We start from the raw sequence: 27,445 nt of genomic DNA on the forward strand, positions 1-27,445 counted from the left end.
GATGGGAACACATGTTGCTGTTGTTTAGACAGGATGAGTAACTCCATATACCTATGTGTTAAGAACCCAAGTGTGGGCCCGGAGAGATGGCTCAGAGGTTAAGAGCACTGTCTGTTCTCACAGAGATCCTGAGTTCAAGTCCCAGCAACCACATGATATTTCACAATCATCTATAATGTAATCTGATGCCCTCTTCTGCTGTGCAGGTGTACATGCAGGCACAGCACTGTATATATAATCAATAAGCAAATCTTTATAAAAGAAAGAACCAAAGTGTGGACCACTGAGTGATAGGATCAAGTAGTGTCCAGGTTCACTGGGCTGTAAGGAAACTCTAACCATATTTACAGCTCCTTAGCAACCCCCAAGATTCATCTATGTCACAAAGGTCTTTCATATCCATCTCATGTATGCAAGGTGATTTGGAATCCTGTGGAGCCTGCAGGATTGTAGCCTCCTTTGTTCTTAATGACCATTACTCTGGCCATTTGTGTGGGTTCAAAGTCAAATACGGGGGCAGGGCATGTTGTGTATGTTGTATTGTGTTCTTAAGATATACATGAAAGTACTGTGGGAAAGAAAATCTCTAGGAGATGTCTTTAATCACTTTTATTTCTACAATCACATGACTTTGCCAGCTTGCAAGCAGCAGATAAGCTAGGAGAGACTGAGTACAAAGATTCAAAAAGTTTGACAGTGGGCAAGAATAGAAAAGGGCTCAGAGCAGCTACTCCTGATGGGTAAGAAGCAGGTATCTGGGAGACAAGGGTTTGACAGTGGTCTATAAGGCTCATCAAGCCAGGGGCTCCAGCCTCTAACCTCTGGGTTCACAAGGCCCCACTCACACTTAATGAATGGGTAGCGTTTTTCATAAGAAACTGCTGAAGGAACTATTATAGGAAATACTATGATTGTGGAGTGAAACAGTAAGGAGCTGCAAATGAGAATAAGAAGGGTAAATCCTGTTTCAGGGCTAAGTACTAGAGGGAAATCTGGTTTCATCACAACTGCTGGGGAAGTTGTTTCTTTTTAATGCGGCCAAAATTGGCCAGAGTTCGAGCAGGAGGGAGACGTGGGAATGTGCAGCCTAAGACCAAAGTGTCCACATGCACACTCTTCTGGACACCACAGACTGGATTTTGCCTGTGAACAATCTCCTTTTTATGTATTTGATCTCTAATTATGTTATTGCCAGTGATCTAAAACTCAATCCTCCTGAGTAAAAAAACACATGTGGATTTATGACAGCAGCCAAGGCAAGTGCCTATTCAACTATGGATTTTGTTGGTGTGTATCTCTGCATATGTATGATTTATGCATCCACCAAATAATTGTATAGACAGTGTTTGTGTCATCCATGAAACCAATTTTTCCTCCCTTTTCAGCCTAAAGTGTGGTTGTTTATAATTGTGTTTGATGCCACATATTTTATTTTTGCTTAACGTAGGAGAATACTTATAAAAGCAAATTTTATGTAAACTTGGTTTTGACATATATATTTTTTAAAGACAGAGTCTGACTGTGTATCCTTGGCAGGCCTGGAACTCATTATTTAGATTAGGCTGGCCTTGAACTCACAAAGATCACTTGCCTTTGTCTCCTGAGTGCTTGTGCCACCATGCCATGTGACCATGTGAACATGAAGATTAACTGCATCTTTAAATTTGTTCCTGGAGTTTATATAGTGGTGTTGGCTTCTAGATGTACTCATTATTATGGTCCTATAGGAAGGATTCATTCAATAAGTATACTGTGATCAACACCAATTTTTTTTTATCAAAGTGCATTTAGGAGGTGTGTGTGTGTGTGTGTGTGTGTGTGTGTGTGTGTGTGTGTGTGTGTTGTAATTATTGGATATAAAGCCTAAAGTGATCAAAACAGACAAATATTCTTCACAATTTTCTTCATTAATTTGATTTTTTCTTTCTACATATGGTCAAATTCTATTTCCTTCCCAATGAATACATGGTGGTTTGTTGCATAGGTACTACACTTTGCCTTTTTTTTTCTCAGAATATTTGTCATGGGTAGTTCAGCTAATAATAGAACCCCTGTGTAAGTCTGATGACCAAAGTTTGATCCCTGGGGCCCATGCAAAGGTAGATGGAGTGAGTTAACTCCATAAAGTTCTCCTCTGACCTCCACACATACCATGATACATCTATGCTCCTTACACCTATCCATGTTATTCTTATGAATTTTTAAAAAGTTGAACAACCATTAACTATGAAGACCTGAGAAGAGCAATGGCAGCTGTCTGTAATCTCAGCACTTTGTGAGATGAGAAGGATGAAGATAAGGATGAAGAGGAGGAGACAGGAGGAGCCAGTTTGGGCAACATAAACAGAAAGTGCCCTCAAAAATAAATAAAGAAGCAAGCAAGTAAAATAAATAAATAAACACATTTTATTGTAAGGCAATTCAAAGGTAAAACATGTTTTATTTCCTGTTTGGTTGTGTATTAAAAAAACAAAACAAAACAAAAACAAAAATCAAGGCCACCACTGTCTTGTGTACATAAAAAGTTTCAGAACAGGCTGATTCACAAGGTCAGGAAAGCAAAGTGCATAGCTTACTCTGCCCAGGACATCCCAGCTCTGAATGCACACCTTAGGTCTTGGGCGTGTTTGGTGGAAAATACAGGAGTAGCTAACCTTCCCCTTAGTGCCATGTGAAATTCGGCTCCAGAACAGGCTTGTATACGCCAGAATCAGGTGTGAGAGAGGGAAATTAAATCCAAGAGTTCTAGAGTGTGCTGCTGGAGTCTGCCCCTTCCAGCAGGCCACCTTGTCCGACTCCAAGTTGTGGCTCAAAGACGCTGCTAGTGGCTGCAGCCACAAACTCCTACTAAGGAAACACCCTTTGCTCCATCTCCCGAGCCACCAAACCTCTCCAAAGCTTGTCTCAGGCAGTGTTTACGCTCCTGGCTCACCGCTGCCACTGGCGCCCCCAAGTGCTGCAAGCCAGCCAGCGCGCCCCTAGTCCCTCGCTCAGGCTATCCAGGCACTAGGAGGGAGGGAGTCGCTCAGGAGGCAGGACCAGAAGTTTAGGGGCCACTTCGTCACTCACCCGGTTCCCCATTAGGCTTTTTATTCCTGCCTGGGATTTCCTCTTTGCTAAGACGACGCTTTGGCACCCTAAAGGTGCCTCAGCAAGTGGTGAGGTTGCGCAGCTTGATATCATTCCCTTATTACCGTTCCTTGCTTAGATAAATGTGTACTATGTGTGGGGTGGGGGATGGGGGGAGTGGCAATGAGGAAACCAAAAAAATCCAAACACTTCAAAGGGGGAGGAATGATCTCTTATCTCCCTTGTTCTTTGGTTCTCTCTCCCTTTCTACAGCCCCCTTTTCGTTGGTTCTCTTGGCCCACTTTGTACCCCCCTCTCATTCGACGTGCACCCCAATGATGCACCTATAGCGGGGCAGCATCACACAGCACATTCCCCGAGAGGCGCGGGCTAAAATCAAACTATGCTGTACACCAGCCACCAAGTAAACTTACAGCGTTTTTCCAGCGCGCTCCTAGTTGGAGACTGGAGCTGCGTGGGAGAACTAAGAAGTAGTAGTAGTTGGTGGCAGTCACCACAAACAGGGACAACTTTTCCTCTTCATTTCCGCCTGTTTCCAAACTCCCAATCACTCTCCCAGAGCTGTGATCACCCATGAAGAGCCCCTCTCCCCCGCCACGTCCCTCCTGGGGAGAACCGCAAGCTTTTAGTTGCTGGATGAGGGAGGGATGGGAAGGTAGGAAAGGTGGGGAGCAGGAGGGACAGCTTCAGAAAGAGCGCCTGCTGGGGGAAGGGGGAAGCTGGAGCGTAAGGGGGGGTGGGGAGTGAGAGAAACGTTTTCACTCTTTGTCACTCTTGAATTGGGGGCGGAGGAAAACCCCACTGTGGAAAGCTATAAAAAGCAGAGAGGGCGGGGGAGAGCAGAGAGAGAGAGCGAGTGAGCGAGCGAGCACTGGCCCTCCTCGCCCACGCATCACTGGGTCGCTGACAGTGCTTGGTGGCCTGGTGTGGACCAAGGGACAACTTTTCACCGCACTAGCGGGGGTGCTCGCCTTAGATCTCCAGAGTCCAGTTTAAGGGTGGGCGACTCTTGATCTTGCTGATCTGGAAAAGGGGCTTGAGGGGTGCAAAGGTTGGGAGCTAAAGCGCAGGAAAGGAGAGAACAGCGGAGACGGAAAGAAAAGAAGCTGGGGAGAACCCTCTTGAGCAGTTAAGGAGGAGGATTCAATCACAGAAAACCGGGCGAGAGCGCAAAAGTTGCTGAACACCAAGTAAAGCCAGCGGTGCGATCTGCAGGGCTGGGTCTTCCAGCACCTTGGGTCACGCCTCCTTGGCGAGAAGGCGTCTGGCCTTTGATTGCTTCCAGGGACTGCAGAACTTCCTGCCCGCCACAGAAGCGGGTCTCGCTAGGGTCGCGTTTGCTCTCGGCTGGAGGCTTGAGACTGAGTTCTAAGAGTCCCGGGTGTCTGATCCGGGAAAGGTTGGGAAAATCGTGTCTGTGTGGAGCCCACGCGCCCCACGTGAGGGGTAGAGTGTCGGCGTCCTCCTCTCCTGGCATTCACATCTTTCCGGCTCCACCCCACTCCGGGAACCCCTCACCCGGAGATGGCCGCGCTGATGCGGGGCAAGGATTCATCCCGCTACCTACTCCTACTGGCCGCGGTGCTGATGGTGGAGAGCTCACAGCTAGGCAGCTCGCGGGCCAAACTCAACTCCATCAAGTCCTCTCTAGGAGGGGAGACTCCTGCTCAGGCTGCCAATCGATCTGCGGGCATGAACCAAGGACTGGCATTCGGCGGCAGTAAGAAGGGCAAAAGCCTGGGGCAGGTAGGAAACCCCCCCAAACACACTCTTCAGCCAGGAGAGGTAGGGACCAGAGCTTTTGCTTCAGCAGTTTGCCTTTGCGTCTTGCAAGAGTCAAAGCCTTACCCAAGCCAGGTGTAGCTTTTCTGGCTATTGTGGGGGGAGGGGGACGGGGAGGGGGTTGCATGAGCACCAGGACCTGAGTGATTTGCTGGTCTCCGTACTGCATGTTTGGAGGGGGAGGTCTAGAGGTTGGTCTCATCTTTGCCTTGAGACATGGGTACTTGTAAAGATCTAGTGCGTTTCTTTGGCAAAGCGGCCAGAATGGTCCCTCCATCTAACACGCGAATGGGATGCAATGGATGAGAACAGGAGCTGACATAGCAGCTGGGATGCTTTAGTTATGGTTCTAAGCGCTTTAGGTGTCCACTTCTTTAATCTTCACAACTTTGGAAGCTAGGGCCCGTCGCTTCCCCATCTTCAAATGAAATGTTTGTGTGTGCCCCAAAGTCACAACTGGTTTTAGTGACAGCACGAGATGTGCAGTGAGAATATGCATCACAGGCGCCCAAAACATTTTACAGTGCATAGAAGAGGATTTCCTCCCTTTTGTGCTGTCTGTCTTTCTCTGCCAAACTCTTTGCATGGGCAGGCGAGCTCTCCAGTAGACTGGCAAGTACCACTCAAGTAGAACTGGGAGTAAATCAACTGGGAGGAAGAAACTAATGAGGTGACAATGACAGGATCTTAAGTGCCTGCAACACAATAGGGATACCAAAGCCGATTTTGAGAGAGGGTACTTACTTCCCTTCCCGCAGGCATCTTTATGTTTGTCACACTGGCAAACAGATTGACAGTCATTTACAAAGGCTTACAGCTTACACAAACACCGGGAACGAAGTGAAGCAAAGCGCTCGCGCAAGCACTGGGCACCAAGTGTGGTCGGTACTCTGTGGCCAGGAGAGGGGGCTCTGTGGGCACTGGGAGCCACCACAGCTCCACCTTCCGTTTCTTTGTGGGCAGCCAAAATCGAAAGCCAGTTTGCCAAAACAGCACACGCACCTCTCACAAGTGTCAACCACAGGCTGAGTTCCACGCTCAGCAGATGCGGGTTTTCTGGTTCGCTCAGAGTTGAGGCTGCACCCGCTTTCAGCGCGCTGTCATCAGCTGCAGCTGCCCACAGTCCGGGAGACAGAGGGAAGGCTGGCAGCGAAGGCTGGACAGCCAGGGCAGCCTCAGGCCTGAGCTTGGCCCCCTACTGCCCTCTCATGGTCTATGTGTAGTGTGTGTGCCTGTGAGTGTGCGTGTGCGTGTGCGTGTGTGTGTGTGTTCTCCTGACGGTGCGAGCGTGCAGCTTTTGCAATTTGAGAATGCTTCCCAGGGTTTTGAAATACCAAATGTTTCAGCTCTTCTCTCAAAAGACTGAAAAGTCTTTAATCCCAGGACTTTAAAGAAGTTTAAGGAAAATAAGAATATATATTATATTATATTATATTATATTATATTATATTATATTATATATATATATAATGTTCACATGCATGCATACATACATAATCTTTGAACATCCTACCTCTCACACACACCTCTACACTAACATAGCCTCCTCTTTTGCCATTTCTATTTTCTTAGGAGACACCCCAGCATTTTCAAGAGCAATTAACCTAACTTTCTCCTGGAGGCCCCTCATGAGCTGAGCTAGGGCTGAAAAGACATTTACACATAATCTAATTCTCACTTCACCTGGGTTTCAGAGAGCTTTAGTTCTCCCAAGAACTACAAGGACACAGTGTGCCTTCAGGCTCCTCTCCATCTAACCAGTGCTCATCCTAGCAGTTCCCTCAAGGTGCTCCTGCTTCTGACATAACTGTGGGCCCCAATATTCCCAACCTTCTGTCAACTCACCAGTTATGCTAGCAGCCAGGAGGGCCTTACAGAGCAGACGACAGAACACATCTCTGAGTCTATCTTATATTTTATGTTTTGCTAACACATATCTAGACAGAACAATTAAGTGTTATCTTTGCTGTCCTTCTAAAACCTCCTTAATTATTTTTTTAAATAAAGAGTTTACAACCACACTTGTGCTCTTCAATTTGAATATGTAATTATTTATTTTACAAATAAGTTGAATTCCTGATATTCTCTTCAGAGCTTAACACATAAAATATATTTCATTATAGGTATTTAAATATAATTAAGAGATTCTTAAAATGTGACAGTAGGTTTGTGAGAAAGGCTAAAACACTTGAATTAAGAGTAAACAAAAAAAAATGTCAAGGTAAGTGGCAGGAGGATGGACAGCGTCTAGGAGGACTATGTTGGATCTATTCTGTCTTCTCACTTGTCGTTCAGTCGAACGCATATATTCTCTTGAAAAGCACAGTGCTCCTTCAAAGAAGAGAATTTAATTATTTGAACACGTATTATTCTATCTTCCTTGTTCCATTGGATACATGGTCTTCAAAAGTATTAGTATTCATAATTTCACAAACATGTGTAAGTTAGAAAATCAGTCCAAGAGAAATGATGCTACTTTTTGGAGAGCAAGAGCGAGAGTAAGAGCTAGAACAGAAATGTTGATGCCCAATTTTTTTGCTCATCATGCTAACAAATTTCAGTTGAGAAGAGTGAAAGGAAAGTGCCATTTGATGGAAGCAGCTGCTTATACAGTAACCACCCAAGGCATACAAAGTTTAGTTCTGTCTGTTGTCTTTAGTTGTGACTGATGGCATTGAAACATCTGTCTTTAAAAATACAGAGGGTAAATCTCCAGGATACAGACTCCTATTGGGAGATTAGAAACTTAGAGTTTGGTCTTCTTTTTAGTAAACTGAAGTGTAACAACTATCTATTTAAGAATTTTAGACAAGAGAGCTAAAATAAAAAAAAATGTTATTGCCACTTCAGAAATAATTTTTGTAGAAATTTAATTATTTCTTGGTCCACAAAAGTGAAAATAATCCTAAGTAAGCTCCAGGGTTTCCCCGAATTGCTGTAGCTTGGTTTCAGGGAAGGGAAGCAGTCTTAACATAGACAATTTTCCTGTTCTGTAGGAAAGGTGGGTGGGTTGTAAATTACTCCTAAAAATACACCCTTACATTCTCAGAAAGAATGAGTACAGAGAGAAGTCACATTGCTGAGCGGAGGCATTGTGAGGCACTATTATGGCTAATGGTGGGAACTGACATGGAAAATACTTAGGTTTCCTTTCAAAGACACCATGAAGACCTACGGTGGGACATGACAGAGAAAATTGAGGGTGGTAGCTAGTATGAAATTAACTAGGAAAGTGATTTTGATGAGTTACTCTGTTTTGTTTACTTTAGCTTTCATTTCTGACATTGCAAATGGGTTTTAAAAAACCGTGCATGCTGTCTATGTGTACGATATAAATCAAGTTCCACAACTGATACATATATGATATTTATGTATTTCAGTTCCTAAGGGAAGTATTTAACATATTTGAAACCAAAAGTAATTTTAAATACCATCTTCAAAATCATGGGAGTAAATATATTTTTATGCCGTGGCCTGATAGCGTCTCTAGAGTTTTCCATATTGAATGTTATGGACCACCTTTAAAACAAACTTAATACACCAAAGCAATTAAACAATTGTTTTAGCCTTTATGGTCCACAGTGTTTCTGTTATTTGCATCTCATTTGGTCTTTTTAATAGATGTGTTTAACTTGAATGTGAGCTATAGAAAATTCAAATACTTCTAAAAGTGATAAGTAGATTGATTTCTTAAAAAAATATAACAAATAGTTATATTTAAGATGTTGACAAGCTATTTGGAGCATGTCTGTACAAAAAATCTCCAGCTAGTTTAATATAATCCTGATTCTATAACTTTCTGATACAACTTGAATACTTCAAGGACAGTTGCTTACATGAAATTATGTTTCGAGTAAAGAATCATTGAAATTGACTGAACTTAGAACTTGAGAGACTTAGTTACTACTAATATTTTTAGATTTCATTTTCCTTAATGAAAGAGTGATATTAGTTTGCACTTGTCAAAATTCTTGAGGGCACTCACTAAGATGAACTACATTGTCTTTTCTGTCTAGCCGCTCGCCTCGTTTTCTGAAATTATTCAAGATTTATTTTAACTCTAGGCCCACTTGTCCCTGCTAAGAAATAAATAACCTGCTAACACTTGTAAAGGATCACAGTGTAAGTGTATCATTTTATAGTTAGGGTTTCAAAAACAATTTGAAGTATTTTGAAATAACCTACCTTTATATTCCATTGCTTTCATAAGTCCTACAGAATGGATCACTGACACAAGTGGAAGGGTTACCCATGACTAGCAGGAGAAACATTTTAATGATAATCTAAGTATAAGCATCCATCATTTTGTTTTTATGCTAGACTAGAGAGAGCAAGAGGACAAGGTGACTTAAATTCAGTCCAGCTGTGACTCTGACCGAGTGTAGACTTTTTTATTATTTCCCTCGGATACAAACTTCTGCCCTGTTCCCTCCTTTCAAACTTGTGGTTAGAGTTACATCAGTGTCACAGAAGGGTAGCGTGATGTTCCGTTTTAGGAGGGTATTTGCCCCCGATCTTTTTTATGTATGCAATCATTTAGAATGTATGCTCAAATTAGCTGTGAAGTTTTAGAAGAGATTTATACTAATTAATATACTTACCATTTAAAGTCAGCCCTCTCATGGGTAGTTATTCTTTAATATAAAGGCAACGTAAGGTGAAATACAGTTTTATTCCTCCCTGTGATTCCCTGAAAATGTATTAAAGTTAATTTGCCTAATTATAGCTCTAGTTGCTTGTGTTCATCTATAGAAAGAGATAAACCTGCCTCGTGTAATTTATCTGATCATTGATAAGATTTATGTCGTATATTGTCTGCATGAATCTCTGTCATTTTTATTGAACTATTTTCACATATTTTAGTCATATTTGTTCCCTTTCTCCAATTTCTCCCAGATTCTTTTCAACTTCTTACCCTCCCAACTTGGTGTTCTTTCTCTTTCTTTCTCAACCCTCGCCTAAAAACCAAAGATCCGAAAATCAAAACAAACTGAAACAGAGACTCAAAAGTAAGATGAGTAATAATTAATAGATTGCATTTTACATTATTTGGCATTGCACTTTGAGATTGCATAGAAAGATTTAATATAGAACGCATGACAACCTTTAGCATTAGTGTTTCAGGTAAATTATCAATATTTTCTTCTTTTCCTATCTACCGTGGCCAGCAACTGGAACAGGACATCATATTTCTCCAAATTTTTTTTTTTTTTTAAGAAAAAAGCTAAGCCATTTTCTCAAACTAAGAGGTCAGTTGATACAAAATTTGGGAAGTTTTTTTTTTTTAATAGGAACATCTGTCCATGGGATGAAAAGTCACCATCCAAATATTTAAAATAATGGCTTTTCAAAGCGTGTCTCATGACAACTTTGGGTCACTGCCTATTCTGGTTCCAGGTCAATAACAGGGAGGCCACAAATAGCACCAGAATCTCCAGAATCCTTTGGGAGAGTGAATGCTGTGAACTATTCTCTGGATAATGGTAAATTGAATCAGAGAGATCTTTGAGATTGGTGATTCAATCTGATATTGAAATTACTGTACCATTAATTAGATAGTTAGTTTAAACTTATACCAGTGTTTCACAACCATTGAATCTATATAGCAGATTAGTTTTTGTGGGATATTAAATTAGATTTGATTTAATTGTGGACTACAAATTAGGAAGACAGAAATCAAATCAATAAGACATCATGAAAACAGTAAAATTTTATGAGATTATTAGTTGCCTTGTTCATATAGTAAAATAATGGGACCAATGTACATCAATTATTCTTTCAAATCTTTGGCAGCATCTAATTTAATTAATGTGTTAATATATTATAATTTGGTACACATAATAATTTAAATTAAAGTATCTCAAATTTACACATTAAATATCTCTATCGACAGGGCCCGTATAAAACAAAAAATTTAAAAACCAATGCATGAATCAGTACATTAAATAATTAGGTGAATCAAAATGCCATAACAAGGGAAAGATACAGTAATATTCAATATTATGATTTATTGTGTGGATAAGAAAAGCTTATATTCTTTCTCTTAAAGACAAGAAGAGCTAGTTGTCACCAAATTAATGACTTCCTTAAACAAGCTTGCAATCACTTAGAACACATTATTACATTTTGCTAAGAGATACTATTGATTGCCCATCGACTTTATGTCAAACATGACTCCAAACTCTTAGTTGCATTAACTCTTTTGGTCCGCTAGACAGCCTGTGAAGCTAACTTTAATATCCTTATTTTCTAAATAATGAAGTATTGATATGTGAATAAAACATGATGCTGGAGCAGTTAAGAGTGGTTGGTGCCTTTCAGAGACCAGAGTTCAGTTCTCAGCATCCAAAGCTTTTTTTTTTCTTTTTTTAAGATTTGTTTTATTATTATGTATACAGTGCTGTCTGCTTATTTACCTGCAGGCCAGAAGAGGGCACCAGGTTACATTATAGATGGTTGTGAGTCACCATGTGGTTTCTGGGAATTGAACTCAGGACCATTAAGAAGAGCAGTTGTGCTCTTAACCACTGAGCCATCTCTCCAGCCCCTCAGCATCCAAAGACTTGTTTGGCTTTAGCATTAGTTCCTCGGGATCTGGTGCCCTCTTCTGGCCTCTTTCAGTACCTGCACACAGGTCATACATAAGCACACAAAAATAAAAATTTAAACATTGATTTTCCTGTACCAGAGATTACACACTTTGTACAGTTCATAAAGTGGTAAGTGCAGAAAGCAAAAATCCTGGACCTAGCCTGCCTGATATTTGAGCCAGCATATTTAAATAGAAGGTTCTGATATTAGTATGATAAGCTTATTCTGTATTGAAGAAGAATATGTAGTTGCCTTCCTCCATAGTCTCTTATGTTGTGTAGTGATGTGAGTTTACACACAGTTGTTTTAAAATACACAATGAAACCAAACCACCTATGGCTGCCAACTATTATGCTAAGTGCCCAAAGCTTGTGACTCTAAGGGCAGGCAGCATAGCAGTATATCTCATCTCTACCTCTACTTGCCTCCCCACTACAGACTTCACTAGGAAGGAAAATATATTCACACACACACACACACACACACACACACACACACACATCGCATCACAACACATACCTACATCTCTCCCACCTACTTATAGTGGTGCCATCAGTAGAGCGGGATGTTCTTGAGGAGATCTTATTTTATCATGCCAACAGCACATCTCCTACACACATGTCTCAGAATCTGAACATGTCCATGAAAACAGGCCTCTTCCATGGTGTTTCTTCTAGGGTATCCCTTACTCTCATCATATATGGAGGAACTGTATGTATTTAGACTTTTTATTGCTTTTATTTTTTCCATTGGCATTTCTCTTCTAGCTGCCTGTCAGATTATCAGATGGCCCTACAGTTTCCTTGCTGGTTTTGAGTGGCAGCTCACCACTGCCTAGCTGAATATCTTTGCCATTTAATGTCTCTAGCTCATTTAGGTGTGCAAAATAAGCATTATGATAAAAACTTCCCAGGAATAATAACTATTATTGATATGAATGGGCAAGAAAAAAATCTTAGAAATACAACCACTTAGTTTGCTAATTACTTCAGCCTGAAAGTAACAAAAATAGATGCAATCAAGTGTCCACACACCAAAGATGGGCCTGTTTAATCTTCTTTAACAGGTCAGGAAGAAGTGGCTAAGCTATATGATGTGCATGGAGGGAAAAATAAAACTCATAGAAGACCAAGAATCACATGACAGGACCAAATAAACCACTTCAATATTTCCATGTTTTTCTCATTGAATGCTGACATTGAGCGATGGCACGTCACTGTTACAGAAGGGAAGTCAGTACATTACTGGTTAACTGGTAAAATTATGTAATGAATACAGAAGCAAGAATAGCTCAGACTTCAAGAATACAATCATAATAAGCTGGAGTTTTAATACCCAAGGCAATATTAGTTGCTTAACCACAGGAACCAAAATAATGGAGTATATTTGTAGAGTGTGCTCCAACAACATTAATCTGATGCTGTTTAAAGTTAAGACAACCCCTCAGGAGCAAGACTCTCAACTGCTTTTGAGTGTCTGGGCCCACATGTTGTGCACAGAGTTCTCAGAACACTGACTTTTTTTCTTTTTCTTTTTGCATATCTGTTGTCTCTTTGAGAAGGATCTTAAGCTGGAGCTATATTATTTACACCCCATCTCCTCTAGTTTTGACATTTTTGCTTTCAATTATGTTTTCATAATTTACACAAATAAGAAGTATTCTAATAATGTTGAGAATTAAGTTCATCTCACAGAAGTGGGCAATAAATTTCTTTTAGCATGGAATGTTAGAAACAGTAGTATCTGCTGGTAGTGTTTCTCTCTGGTCAAGGATGGAATATAAGCCTTCATCGAATGGGAGGACAGGGGAGATTTTCAGTTTCAAATCACTTGAAACTTCGTCATCTGCAGATGGTGGTTTTCATTTGCACACCCTTTAAAAGGAGCTTGACCTGCATTGTGGTCTTTTCTTGAAACTTGAAGTCCTTGTTCTCCCATTAATCATCTTTGCACTCTATGGCCCACTGTTAATTCCTTATGCCTGAGTTTTCCCTCTATCCCTACTATTGTGCCATTTCTGGGTTTTTCCCCTCAGCTGATTACCTACTAGAGTCATCTACCTGGAAACATGGGCAATTCTCACAATCTCTTTCTGTTTGTTTCTCTCATATTCCCACTTTCCACTCAATGACAGATAGGATTTTCCATTTTTTTTTTTTTTTTTTTTTTTTTAGAATCATGCACTGCTTATGCCAGTATCTACATTTAAGATGATGAACCCCTTGAGTCACCTCTTTTCCACAACAGTTTTGGAAATCATGCCAGGAATAACAGCAACAAAAAAGACCCCTCAGTAACAGAACACAAAACTTTCACATGTAACATCAAACTGTCAGAACTTAGGCAATCAAGCCTCTGCACTAATAGAGGCTATGAGAATCCACTGTGACTGCCCAGAGAGTTTCTTGTGTTCTGTTCTGTCTTACCACATCCTGGTGATGAAAGACAGCTATAGAAGTACCTATGAAGACAGATGTGTTATTTGGTTTTTAAAATCTCTGCTGTTTTCAAATCTTGAGACTTAAAGGATTTTTACAACTTTTCTCTGTGGTACATATGGTATCAAAGTGTTCTTATGTTTGATTCAAATGCACGCATAGAATTAATTTTGCCTATAAAGTGTTACATATTATAAGTTGTTCAAAATATCTTAAGTAACAGATTATTTATTCTGTATGGCTTGAACTAGATAGTAAAAAAAAAATGACTATTATTTTTGCTATGTTCCAAAAGATCAGTTGTTATTTTTAGTGGAAAACTCTCAACTTTTAAACCAAGTCTTAAAATACGCTTGAGTATTTGATTACCAAATAAGATCATTCTTATGTGTTTAACCATTGTTAATTTTTGATGTCTTTACAGAAAAAAGATCAAAAGAATCTTATCATATACAAACTTAAATGTTTCAAGAACTCACATAAAACATTAAATTAATACCTGGGAGGCACATTGACAATCACTTAGTTTTACTTCCTTATCTTATGGTTGAGGGAGTGAGACTGAGACTTTTGTTAAGATGGGTGCAAGCATCTTCTGACTCTAATATAAGCCTTTCAAATAACTGGAAGCTGTGCTTTCACTGAACTCTGTGTCAGCTTGAGCTCTGTATAAGAATTAAACTCATTGTCTTGAGTTGATTAAAAAAAAAACTGATGGGAGATAAATTATGTGTTTTAGCCGCTGGAAACTTGTGCATGTTCAAATGTGTTATCAAAGATCACAGTGTAGTGATGACAACTATATCCGTGTGTCTTAAACAAAATTAATGAAGGGAAATGGCTGTGACTGTGTTGTCGTTGATACTTTCCCAGGCCTGACACGTCAGTGATTAGCAAGAAGCACTGCCCTAGCAGGCATCACAAAGGAAGGGAGGAAGATGGAGGCTGCAGAGAATGTGGATTGCTTGACCTTGGTCCAAGCCTCACTAGGATAGGGGCCAATGGCTTTAAAACTTTTTCTGCCAGAGTCAGAAATGTATTGCACATTGTGATCCAGCATGACCTCCCACTGTCACACTCCCCCAAAATGTTTCAAGTATAAATCCTATTATGACTGGCAATGAAACACCTTTTAAATTTTCGATCTGCCCCTTTCTGCCCTATTTTTTTTTTATCAGCTCCTCCTTCTTTTCTTTTTCCTCCTCCCTCATCCTCCTCTTTTAGAAATGCTGGTCATTATTGCTTGAATTAGTGAGTAAACCCCACAATTTGAATAACATTGAATGAACGAACCAATGAGTTGTGTTCAGCGAGGATCTCAAGTATTATTTCTGGCAGTCAGCATCACTTTCTGAAGACATTGAGAACGCACCTTGATGGTGTTAGAGACAAAGCCTTGTGAAGAGAAACATCCATCTTGCAAGCTTCTTCCACACTCTTCTGATTCTGCCACCTATTGGTCAAGATACGTTGGATCAGTCACTTACAGATGTGCTTAATCTCCTCCTTTCTCACTACCAGCAAAATGTGAGCTATAGCTGTGAGCCTTTGCTATTTCGATGTTCCTGGCATCTGTAAACCCTGTGTTAGCATCTTTATTGCTATGTACAAGTCATCTGCATTACCATACACTGTTCCCTAGAATTTTCTATTGAAGATGGTTAAAATTCCTTCCTAGGATATCAGGTGAAGATTAGAGAGAAGATTAAATGCATGTCCTATATATTAGCTATATTTGGTAGACCGCAAGGAAATCAGTTAACAGTCAGGGCTTTTTATCAGTACATTTATAGAAGTTTTCTGTTCTGTCTTTGTAAACTAGAATGTGTTGCTTCTTTGCAGTTATAACATTAAAAGCTGTTTTACTGAAAACCTTTTTGGCTTAAAGGTACGAATGTCAACTCTGAGTTAGACAATCAAAAAACCCAAGAGTAACTTCTGATTCTGAAACCATGGCTATAGTTTTCATGATGATATTTTTACTTTTTTGTCGGGCGGGGGGGGGAGAAAAGTGTAAGTATAGGAGATTGGGAATGGAAAGTATTTCTAGGTTTTCAATATATTTGTTTTTTAAATTATGGCCTGTTGGTTTTGGTTTTCTTTTGAAATCTCAGTATCAGAATAATACTTTTACAATTCTGAGAGACATGTAGCTGTTCTTTTTTTTTTTTTTTAATTTTTTTTATTAATTTATTCTTGTTACATCTCAATGTTTATCCCATCCCTTGTATCCTCCCATTCCTCCCCGCCCCCCCATTTTCCCATTATTCCCCTCCCCTGTGACTGTTCCTGAGGGGGATTACTTCCCCCTGTATATTCTCATAGGGTATCAAGTCTCTTCTTGGCTACCAGCTGTCCTTCCTCTGAGTGCCACCAGGTCTCCCCCTTCAGGGGACATGGTCAAATGTGAGGCACCAGAGTACGTGAGAAAGTCATATTACACTCTCCACTCAACCGGATTGAGCTAGAAATGATCATAATGAGTGAGTTAACCCAGAAGCAGAAAGAATCAAATGGTATATACTCACTTATATCTGCATACTAGCCCAAGGGGCATGTCCCACAAAAGCCTTCACTTACCAGGAAACTGGGACAGAGGGGAGGGCATCCTATTGGGACTCTAAATGAGAGACGCATGGGAGAATAGCAAAATAAAAGGATACAGAGGGTCCTAGAAATCTACAAGTAGCTGTTCTTACTCTTGTATCCTACAAGCAGCTCCCGCCTGACGATACAGTGCTCTCTGCCTGTGACGTTTGAGAAGACCCCATCCTTTTCTCCCCGTCATACTATAGCTATAGCTCAGACCTGCAATAGGTCAGAAGGGTTAGAACGCATAAACACCAGAGAAGTGACTCCTTGTAAAGCTGAGCTTCATTAATGTGAAACGGCATCATTGGAGACAGAAGAAATGTGGGTGGACTGAGAAGACGGCGTTTTTCAAAGGTTTTAAAAATATATTACTCTGTTAAGCAGGAATGTTTTCCTCAATAGCCTAATAACCAAGTATGCATGTTTCATGTGCAAGAATCTCAGGGTCATAAACACAGTGGATACACACACGAGAATACCCAGGGTAAAATGTATTTTTAGAAAAATCGGTGTGATTCTTTAAAAAAAATATATTATTAATTTAACAGACCTTACCTTCAGAATGATTTTAGTGTGAAAGGAAAGTAGAGCAGAATATAAGGTGACAATAGTCCCCCAGCCTCTGCTCTCTCCAGGCCATTGCATTTTTCATTCCTCCCCATCCCCTGCCAACTAATATTAACTTTGTGGTTTCCAGAATCTCGTTCAATTGGAATCATACAGTAATTTTGCCTTCATTTTTTCAACCTATAGTGTTTTTGTAAGTTAAAATTGTTCTTGAAAATAAGTAAACGGTCCTAATTTAGTTTACTCTGAGCATAATTTATGACTTCTGGTTTCCTTGTTAAATGAGATCATGTAATGGCTTTTATAAACACGATCATTCTTCAATAAAATGGAAAAAAACAACTTGATTATAATCTACTGAAAATGTATAAAATTTAGATGCTACAGAGGCACAAATAGAAGAAAGTAACAGACTATCTGGTTACATATTTAGATTTGCAGACACAGATCTATGACTTTATTTTCTCAGGAGTTACATATATTTGAACAGTTGATACATGACTTTTCTCTGACAAAGACTGCTCCATCTTATTTCTGATTACTTTTGCTGTGTTCTGTCATCTAGATGCTGCCTTGATTCACAGAATACGAGTATCATTCTCCACCAAATATAATCAATGTTTTAAACTTCTGCAAGATTTATCTCTGAAGTGAGTTTTCTAAAGTGAAAACCTGGTTCTCCATCATCTGCCCATTTCTAGAGCATAAAAACTAATCTTAGTAGTTCATGTAATTATCTTATTCCCCCCCACTTAGTACCTCAGCTTACATGGTACATGAATAGCAAAACTGGAGTTTAAGATCCAAGCAGTCTTATAGCTGAGAATGTATCCAGTAGCTGGGCCTTAAATGCACAGGGTTCTGGGATCAGTCCATAGCACTGCAAAAATTAAACAAAACAAAAAGCCACACCATCTTGTTTGAGTCTGTTCAGTTTATCACTACATCATCCTAGCGCATCTGCTATAGAGGCCAGAGACACCAACTAAACATCTTTTTTCTCATACACTTGAAAATTCAGATGTAATTAAATTCTTTGGATAAATCAGTCAACTTGCTAATTGCTTCCTTTTTAAGTGTATTAGACACTGTGACCCCTGTTAGCAAGCATTTATTAGACGCATATGCTATGCTGGGACCTTTGTATATGTAGCAATGAGGCCAGTGTAGTGCTCTTGATGAATCTGTTGAAATGTTGAGGTTCACAGTGGCTCACAAGATCATGCAGTATAGTAGTGGGGCTGGATAATGTGATAAGTTTTTCATCAAGATTTCTAAGGATGAACACTTAAACTGAAACTTTTAGTTATCTAGCTCACTTTAATGATATAAAACTAAAACGGTTATCTTTTCTGCTATACAGAAGTGACCCAAATCTAGATATTAATCACTGTGAGTAAAAAGACCCTTTAATAGAAGTGAAGCCATGAATGACTAACTGGCAGTGAAGCCGTTATAATCATTCTTGAGAGACTGCATGCAGAGGCGTCAACGGACAGTCAGAATGACCTGTAGGAATAAGGCTGCCTCTGTAAGCAGCTGTGAAAAGCTCTGATCGTGCAGAGTGCTACAGTGAGAGTGTCAGGGAGGGAGCAAGCCCTGGCCATTTCCCAAACATTTTAGAGGAGTTAAAGTTTGATTGTTTTCCTCTCTGTAAATGTTTCACTCTTCCCCCAAGAAAGTCTGATTCTAATTTTATAATTTACAAAATACCAAAGAAACATCAGTGGGAGGAGGCAGCTCACAAGAAATTAGAAACATGGAAAGAAATAGAAAAGATGGAGTGTGGATTTGTTGGGGGACTCAGCGTGGAGCAGTGGAAGCAAGGGCTAGCGCAGGGTCCAAGATCTGAGCACTGAGAAGCGCAGGAGGAGAACTGTGTGTCCGCTGGCTGGAATGCAGTAAAGAAATCAACTTGATAAAAGGCATGTTTAAAACATTGTCACAGATTTTCATAATGCAATTTCACATGTTATTTTGCTAAGTTGGTCACTATGAAATTTCTCTTTTTAATGTAAGAATGTAGGCCTTCGTTCTGAAACTGGCTTGAGAAGTTATCCACGTGTTTATTTTTTTCTTGGCCCTAACTTGTAACTATAACCAAAGTCATGCATATTGATTAGTATATAACATTCAAAATACTTGGCACATGGTGCCTTTTTGTTGTTATCATAAACTCAGTGCTCATACACAGTGAAGATGTATATTTTAAAAAATATAGCATTGTTTCCAAAACACAGTATCAAAAGGTTCCCCACACTATCCCAAATCAAGGCAGTATTATAACTGTAACCCTTTCAATGCCAGTTTATGTTAACTGTACAAAATCTTAAATCTCTGGTATGATCTTTAAACTGGTCTCCATAAAAACAAAACAAACAACAACAACAACAACAACAACAACAAAAACCCTGAGAAGAATGTTTATAATATGGCTTCTATTGCTGAAAGAATCATGATGTTCAAATGTAGGCTGGAAGTATGCTCCCCGCCCAAAGCCCACTCTCCCTTCAAAGAAGTGTCAAGAAGGCACCACACCCAATCTCACTCCCTGGAGTCCAAACTGGTGACACAGGGTACTTCATGTGTAACTGGTTAGTTAAAATGCATGCACTAAGACAAGGAAGCAATGTCTGTAAGGAGGCTTTTTTTTTTTTTTTTTTTTTTTTTTACACAGACATTAAAATTTCAGAGAAAATTCAAACTTTTTGGGCAATTTTTAAAATTATATTTCTTTTTTATATATACATTTATATTATTATGCATAAATAAAACAAACTACTTCCAACAAGAAGAACCACGAAACAATCAGGAATTATATAAATGTTGCATTCATAGTGCTTTTGGCATTTTGTATTTGGCAAGATGGGAAAATTTAAGCTCTTATCGCTGTAAAAAAATATCTTTGCAGTTGCTCAAACTAATATGAGTCTTTCAAATACTTTGGAAGTCCTCATAGAGTTCCTTGTCTGCCGATCTGCTCTACTCGTATCTTTTCCCAAACATTTTTAGAAGGAAATATCTTTCAACAAGAAAAATCTTCTTGAGGTGACATTTCCAAGGACTCTTAGTCACAGCAGCTGCAGGGAACTGTAGCTGAATTTTAGTGTCTGTTGGTTGTTAAAGGCATGAGTGGCCAATGTGCAGGTCTTAGGGCCCAGGCACCTATTGCTTGATTTCATGTTGAATTGTAGTGGATACTGTTATTTTTCTCTATAGAAAATATAAGCTTTTAATACCAGTGAACAACTGTAGCTGATGGCCGAGAGCTTAGAAAATGAAGGAAAAAAAATACAACAGCCATTCATAGGAGACATCAAAAAAGAATAGTGTAGCTCAACCACACCAATAATTCTATTTAGAAAAAAAAAATAGTTCACTTCTGGGAAAGCCAAAGACTGGCTGGAGAGGATGCTTTGATGGTGGGAGGAGTAAATTCTGGAGCTGCAAGGACTTTTGAAAATCTCTTAAGAAAGTGTGCAGCCAAAGCAGTAAGCAGATGATTGATTTCAAATCCATGCTATCAGATTTAGTAAAGTGCCAATAGTAATCATTACAGCGGTCTTGAATGCAAGGATCTGAAGGGGTAATCGTCTGCAGCTAAGCTACATAAAAGGGGAAGGAAGAAAACCACGGACAGCTGCTTGTGACTCAAACACACACAAATCAAATAGAGTAAATGCAAACCATAGTAATTGTTTATCCATGCATAAAGCAGCCTGGTATTAAATGTGGTTTCACTAGAAAAAATCCTGTATATTTTTAGCAGCACCCTCCATCTAGCGTCAGTGTCGTCAGATAGCTGAGAAGTAGATGATGTCTTTTTCTAGAAGTTGTACACAACTAATAGTGGTTGAATACCTCCATTTTACCAGAAATTTTTTCTTTAAATATTGCTTAGTCTCTCTGTGGTTTATTAGTTTCTGGGTGTCCTGCAAAGCATTCACTAAAAATCCAAGGGAAGACAGAAGGAAGGGGCTATTATAAAAGTGACCTTGTAGGTGACATAAAAGCTTACCCTTTGGTATCTGTGGTACTATGGAGGCTCAGCCTTATGGCTGGAATTATTATTTTTCCATTAAAATATAAGATGGTTTTGCTTTCTTGGGTTAAATGGGGAGACCACTTTGTTTCTCAATTTTGTAAAAGTGAAAAGGGTTGTTTTCAACATATTGGGGCTTTGATTCAATTTAGAAATAAATAGCTTCATAGAATTTTGCCTGTAAACTTTGAAAATTATTAAAGTTCCTGTCTTCTATCTCTGCAGACAACTAGAGCCCCCCCCTCTGTCAACTCTGCCAGCAATCTGCCTGCCTCTGCCTCCCTGAGCATTGGGATTAAAGGCATCCAGTACTATGCCTGGTTTGCAGACAATTCTAAAAAGGATGCATGTTCTAAATCTCCATTAAAAATTAGAACAAACAAAACAAAACACCCCAAAGGCTCAATAAATACATAATTACTAGAAAACAGATTATTAAATACAGATATGCTGATATATTGTAGCAAACTAACTCTTAAATTAAAATACATGTATATGTGTGCTGTTCCATGTGTTAGTGTCGTGTATGGTGGGGATTGGCAGTAAGCAGTAACGATTCTGTGGCGTCTGGGTTGTCCGCCATTTTTATTTTTTTCTGAACTTGAAGGTGTGGGCCAAAGTCTTGGTCTGTATCTGAAGAGCTAGAGAAGAGAGTGATTCCCTTGCTGATCTGAGTGCTGCAGCCTCAGCCTCAGGAACACAGAGCATGTTTGGAATGTGCACGTGCTTAACACCTGGAATTTTCCAAGAGTACGGACATACTTCATCCGTCACCAGAGTGAAAAGCCAAATGCCGATCTGAAGGAGGACTTCTGAGGCAATGTTTCTGGAGCTCACAGTATAGCCTCCTTGTCATCTCTCAGACATAAGCCTTTAATCCCCTCTTCCTAAAATTGTTTATTTTAAAATGTGAGAAAGTTTAAGGATGTCACATCCGAGCTGTGAGCTTTCTCTTTAAAGACTCTCATCCTTCAAACCCATCTTCAGCAAGAAACTGGCACTTCATGTGCTGAGCAGATGGAGTCAGGCAGCGCTGGACGGCCCTCGGTGCAGCTGGGCAGATCTGGCACACAGGTGTCCTAATTTGGACCTTCTTGCAATTCTGACACCACGCTCCCCTCCATGGGGAAGCTTGAAGATGATATTTTCCCTGGGACAACAACTTCACCTCCCTTAACCAGAACAGCTTGGACCGACCTAGAGGTCAATGTAGTTCTCTGACTTAGATGGAGGACCGACAGAGTATGTAAAGGGTTTGGTCTAAGACTCGGGGCCAAGTGTTTGGTTTTGATTTCCTCGTTTATTTTTTTGTATTGTCCTTCATGGTTTATCCATTCACCTCTTAAGAGTTTGGGGTGCTTCTCAGAAGGGTGGGGCCATCTCACTGAGAGAAACAATACTCCAGTACTCAAACCAGCGGGACAAGCAAACAGACAAAGCTGAAAAATTGCAGTGGCATGGGTGGCTTTTGTAATCTTGTTTGACGATTGAGCAATCACATGCCCAAGTTGGGAACTCTGCAAGGGTTTCTAATAAGGCTCATTTTTAAACATGGAAATCAGGACAGGTCTGTTAAACATATCATAGCATTTGACTAAAGCTACTGTGAAAGTAAAAGTTTTCATAAATAGAACAACAAAGAGAAGAAGTCTCTTCTGCATAATCTTTTACATAATCACATCAGTCTTACCAAAACTATTTCCCAATGCATCAGAGCCCAGATGTTCTGAACTTTGGCTTTCCTTTTTTTTTTTTTTTTTTTTTTCTTTTAAAGCAATATTGACGAACTTTCCCATCTTTGCAAGAGTTGCTAAATCGCGAGTACGGCCAAGTAGCAAAAAACAATTTGGAGATGCAGAAGGGAGTGGGGGAGCCGATCACAACACAGATATGCAGACCGTGCTAATGTCCTGCCCCTGTTTCTCTCTCTCCTTCACCAAAACACAGATTTGAAAGATACATCTCCTTCTTTAAGCTTATTTTCATTCAGTTATGCCACACAGTCAAGTGACCCTCCTTAAACTAATAGGCAGATAATCAGCCTGTTGCTCTGTAAGGATCATTTACTATTGAGTGACTGGCAATCTTGTCCCTCAGAAAGTATGGGTTGTTGAATAGAAAGATGACCTTGACATTCATTCTGAACCACATTACAGAGTACAGCTTTGTTTTGCAACTTGAGCGCTAAGGGAAATGGAAGCCTAACAGAACAACATAAGCTTGCTCAGAATAAACCAGGACAAACTCATTGCATTTACCATTTCTTGTGACTTAATGATGACTTGGATTTAAATCCTGTATATGCCAAGGACTCTCCTATTTGTGTCTCTAGGCATAGCTCCTCTCCTTTATACCTACGGAGCCACATAGGAGCTACATGAATAGACAACCCTTTCTGAGCAAATCAAAAAGCCATCTTTTTCCTTTACAATCTTGTGCCTATGATTTTCTCTGTCTCAAGTGATGGAAGATCTCCTTTGGTAACTGCTCTGTAAGAATTGTAAATTCATCGATACCCATCACTCATACTCAGCCATTAGGGAAGTCCTTTAGCTCAGTATTAAGGTAAGTCTTGTCTCTGTATCTTTAAAACACATCCTTGGATTTAAAAGGGCGACTATTAGGGTGTGAAATCATAGTAGGCCACAGGAAGATAACCTAGGGATTTAAATTAGGCTGAATGAGAGGCAGACAGGACAAAGATCATTCCTAAGAAAGTAGCCTCGTATAGATGTGAGAAATATCTTTATTTTACAGTCTTGCATCTGTTCTATTGTTTATATTTACACAATTTAAAAATGGATATTCTAGAAACCAATTAAATCATCAACTTTACCACTGCAAAGCAGAAAAAAAAAACCTGAAATATCTTTTGTTAACCATACCCTATAAAAGGGAATATGTGTAAAGCTTGCTCTGAGGTAGTGAGAAAGGGGCGTGTGAGTCACACCAACACCAAAACTCATGCACAATCACCTTCTTGATATTTTCCCAAATCGGTCCTTATTATTTTTATTCTTCTTTAGGTTTTTTTTGTTTTGTTTTGTTTTTTTGTTATGTGTTTTAGTTTCTCTGTATCCTGGGCATACATACAGCTAATATTAGCAGCTACACAATGGTAATTATTCATTGCTAGACTAACACCATGCAGTATTATGGTAATATATGTCTCAGATCCTAAACCGAGATTTTTCAAATGCCTTTGCTTATTTTGACTCATTCAATGGGCAAGGCTTAAGTGCATTCTTCTAAGCATAACCCAGACGAAATACTTGAATATGTTCAGAAGCCAGTGACCAAGGTTGACTACAGAAGAGCTGCTTCTAGTATCAACACAGGAAACTACCTAAAAGTTCACTGTCTACGATGAGAGAGTGTCTACACAGGTGTTGGTAGAGTCACACCAGGCTGTGTTAGGAAGGAGTAAAGATGTATCTGTGAGTTACAGGTAGAACTGGATGTAGTGAGAATCAGAAATACAGTGGTTAAAGCACTATATTCATATAGTATCTTAAAAATCTCCAATCACTTAAAGAAAGTTGACATCAAGGGTAGTGTTCATTTCAGAAGGAGTGCAGGGAGTTGGGATGAGGGATGTTTTTTTTAATTGATACAAGGAGCTGGCACACTCTTGTTCTTGGGTTGGATGTCAGTCTCATAGTCACACTTGATAACCCAAAACACTTCAGCATACTTTCCTAATTTAAAAAAAATCAGCATAAAGAAAGCCTCCAAGACTCACTGGGGGACATGGGCACCTTCCACTCAGGTGAGGTAAGTGCGGATGGGAGTGAGAGGCAAATATCTTTGAGCACACCCTTTAAAGAGTAAGGTCATTGTAAGAGTATGTTAGAGGCCATCAAGCAAGCATGATAAGCGGTGTTAGGGAAAGTTGGGTGAAAGAACTTGGATTTTAGAGAATATAGTTAAAACTTTTATGAGTCTCCTCCCTGGCTAGTGATGAATCCCTTTCTCATTCCCACACACCCCACCCTCTGGGACATTTTCCTGACATATAAATCTTAAATGCCTCTGATTCTTCACTATCTCTGTCAAAATTATGTCCTATTTCCCACTTACCGTGGAAACAGTGGTTTTTGTTTGTTTGATGGTTTGTTTTTTTCACAAAGGCATTCATGGTTCCCAGAAGCAACCCCTTCTGTAAGGCATGTCATTGCCCATTTGCTGTTGTTTCCTCGGAAACAATATACACATAAAATTACTTAGAATGAGTGAAGACAGTGAGGAATTCTGAGCTCCCAACACTGAAACTGACATACATGTACTGAAGTCTATGGAACATGTTTATGAACAGTGCTTCTGAACTGTTGTTCTGCAAATGTTACTAAACCTGTTTCTTTCTTTCTTTCGTTCTTTCTTTCTTTCTTTCTTTTTTACAATGGATACTAATTCTTAAGTTGCAGTAAAATAAGCTAAAATGTTTTAAATAAACTTTAACATTTATATGACATTATATTATAGCGCATAAAGTATTTTCAGAATCAACACTTGAGCAGTCAGCTGAAATGGTGCTTTCTCCATGGTCCTCAAACGCTACCTGAAAGAATGTAGTCAAATACGTTATGGGTGTCTAGACTGAAATATTCAGGGAATATTTTCTCAGAAACAAATAAAGCAAATCTATCACTTCAAAAGCAAAGCAAAACAAAACAAAAAACAGTTTGCAGTATCAGCAGCTTGATTTGGGTTTTCAGGCTTTATACAGTTATATGAGCCAGTCAGCAAATGCTGACAAAAAAAATCATACTGAAATGTGGAAAATAAGATTTTACTCACATGTATCCTCTTGATATTTATTTAGAATTTCTGATGGGATGAGGATTGTCAAAGAACAAGTAAGAGAAAGTATGCAAATGTCCTTTTAGTAAGCTTAACCATAATATGGCATTTTTCTAAATTTACAACAGTGAAAGTTTCTATGAAAACAGTAATGCACCCTGAGCACTCAGGAGGCAAAAGCAGATGGATTTCTATGAGGTAGAGGCCAGTGAGGACTATATTGCAAGTCCCAGATCAGCCAGGACTATGTCATAAGACCCTGTCAAAAAAAAAAAAAAAAAAAAAAAAAGAAAGAAAGAAAGAAAGAAAAAGATGGAATAAAGGAAAACACTGGTACATATTTAATACATTACTTTGATCTATAAAAATAACAGTAACACAAATAGCCTATTGCCCCATGTTTTTCATACTTAGATGTTTTGTTAAAGGTTAACCTATACCTTGAAAAGAAACCATTGAGCATTGTATGATATTTTGCTAGACAGAGATTTACTCAAGAATCATAGTTGTAATTTAGATAGAAGTTAATCCATTGGTTACATACATTTAAGTATTACTATGTCCTGCTTTTCAAGAAAGCAGTTTCTTGATAGGTAAATCAAATAATATATATATATATATATATATATATATATATATATATACCATTTGAGTTTTTAAGTTGATGGCAAACTTAACAGATGGCAAAGTGTTTCAGGACTCCTGAGAAAAAGAAATTCTTTTGAAGTACAAAATCGAGAAATAGACAAATATTCACCATAGGCTAAAATGTTATTCCTCTATAATTCTAAAAGAATTCTCACAGATTACAGAGATTGAGAAAATGAATAGCAAATAGTCATTTAAAGAAATACATCTACTTAGCCAAGGAGCCAAAGATTGCTTTGTTCAACAGAGTGCCTGATTCTACTTTGATCCAAACTCCAGAATGTCCTTTCCAATACTGTGTCAAAATGAGGGCTTGGATACTTTATTTTAGTTAAGAAATATCGCTGTCCCTTTGCCCTCCCCCAGCTGCAAGTTCCATTGTTGAAGTGTAATTTCATGAATTTATTCTGAACTAAAATTTGTTCCCTGCATTTTCCAGCTGCAAGCTCCTACGCAGCTTTGTTCAATAATTAATACATATGCTCAAAATAAGGGCACGTGTTCTCCCCGATCTCCTCCCAGCTGCACATTTCTAGTATTTTTATGGATTTTTTAAAAAAAGATTTTTTTGTTTGCAATAATATTTCAAAAATACAAAAATAGTTGAGATTCTCCCATCTCTCTTTCCAGGCCCATGCTGCTGTGCCAATGCTCAGTGGTTCTGACAGCTGCCAGTGGCAATTACCTCAGGCCTTCCTCAGTCGCAGCATTGCTTTTGAATCCCAATGTTTTGTTTTGTTTTGTTTAACATTTCAGATCCTAAAAAAATGACAAAATATACACTAGCCAAAGAAAGGCACATTAAAACCTTCTTGTGGAATGAGGGGAACTTTTTTGTTTGTTTGAATATAATAGTAGAGTTTATCTTTGCAATTAGTGCTTAGCTACTTACAAG

At 39.3% G+C, this 27,445-nt stretch overlaps 1 protein-coding gene across 2 annotated transcripts in view; it reads left to right on the forward strand.

The window, feature by feature from the left end:
• The first annotated feature begins 4,061 nt into the window (after nucleotides 1-4,061).
• Nucleotides 4,062-27,445, forward strand: part of Dkk2 (dickkopf WNT signaling pathway inhibitor 2) — a 96,997-nt gene continuing 73,613 nt past the window's right edge. Inside the window, exon 1 of one of the 2 annotated variants that reach the window (XM_051165631.1) lies at nucleotides 4,062-4,875. In XM_051165631.1, coding sequence (XP_051021588.1) covers nucleotides 4,615-4,875 — 261 coding nt within the window. In that variant the 5' untranslated portion in view covers nucleotides 4,062-4,614. The remainder of the gene's footprint in view (nucleotides 4,876-27,445) is intronic. The other variant, XM_051165632.1, reaches the window with a different exon arrangement.

The sequence above is a fragment of the Acomys russatus genome, chromosome 23, assembly GCF_903995435.1.
Source record: "Acomys russatus chromosome 23, mAcoRus1.1, whole genome shotgun sequence".
Lineage (NCBI taxonomy): Eukaryota > Metazoa > Chordata > Mammalia > Rodentia > Muridae > Acomys > Acomys russatus.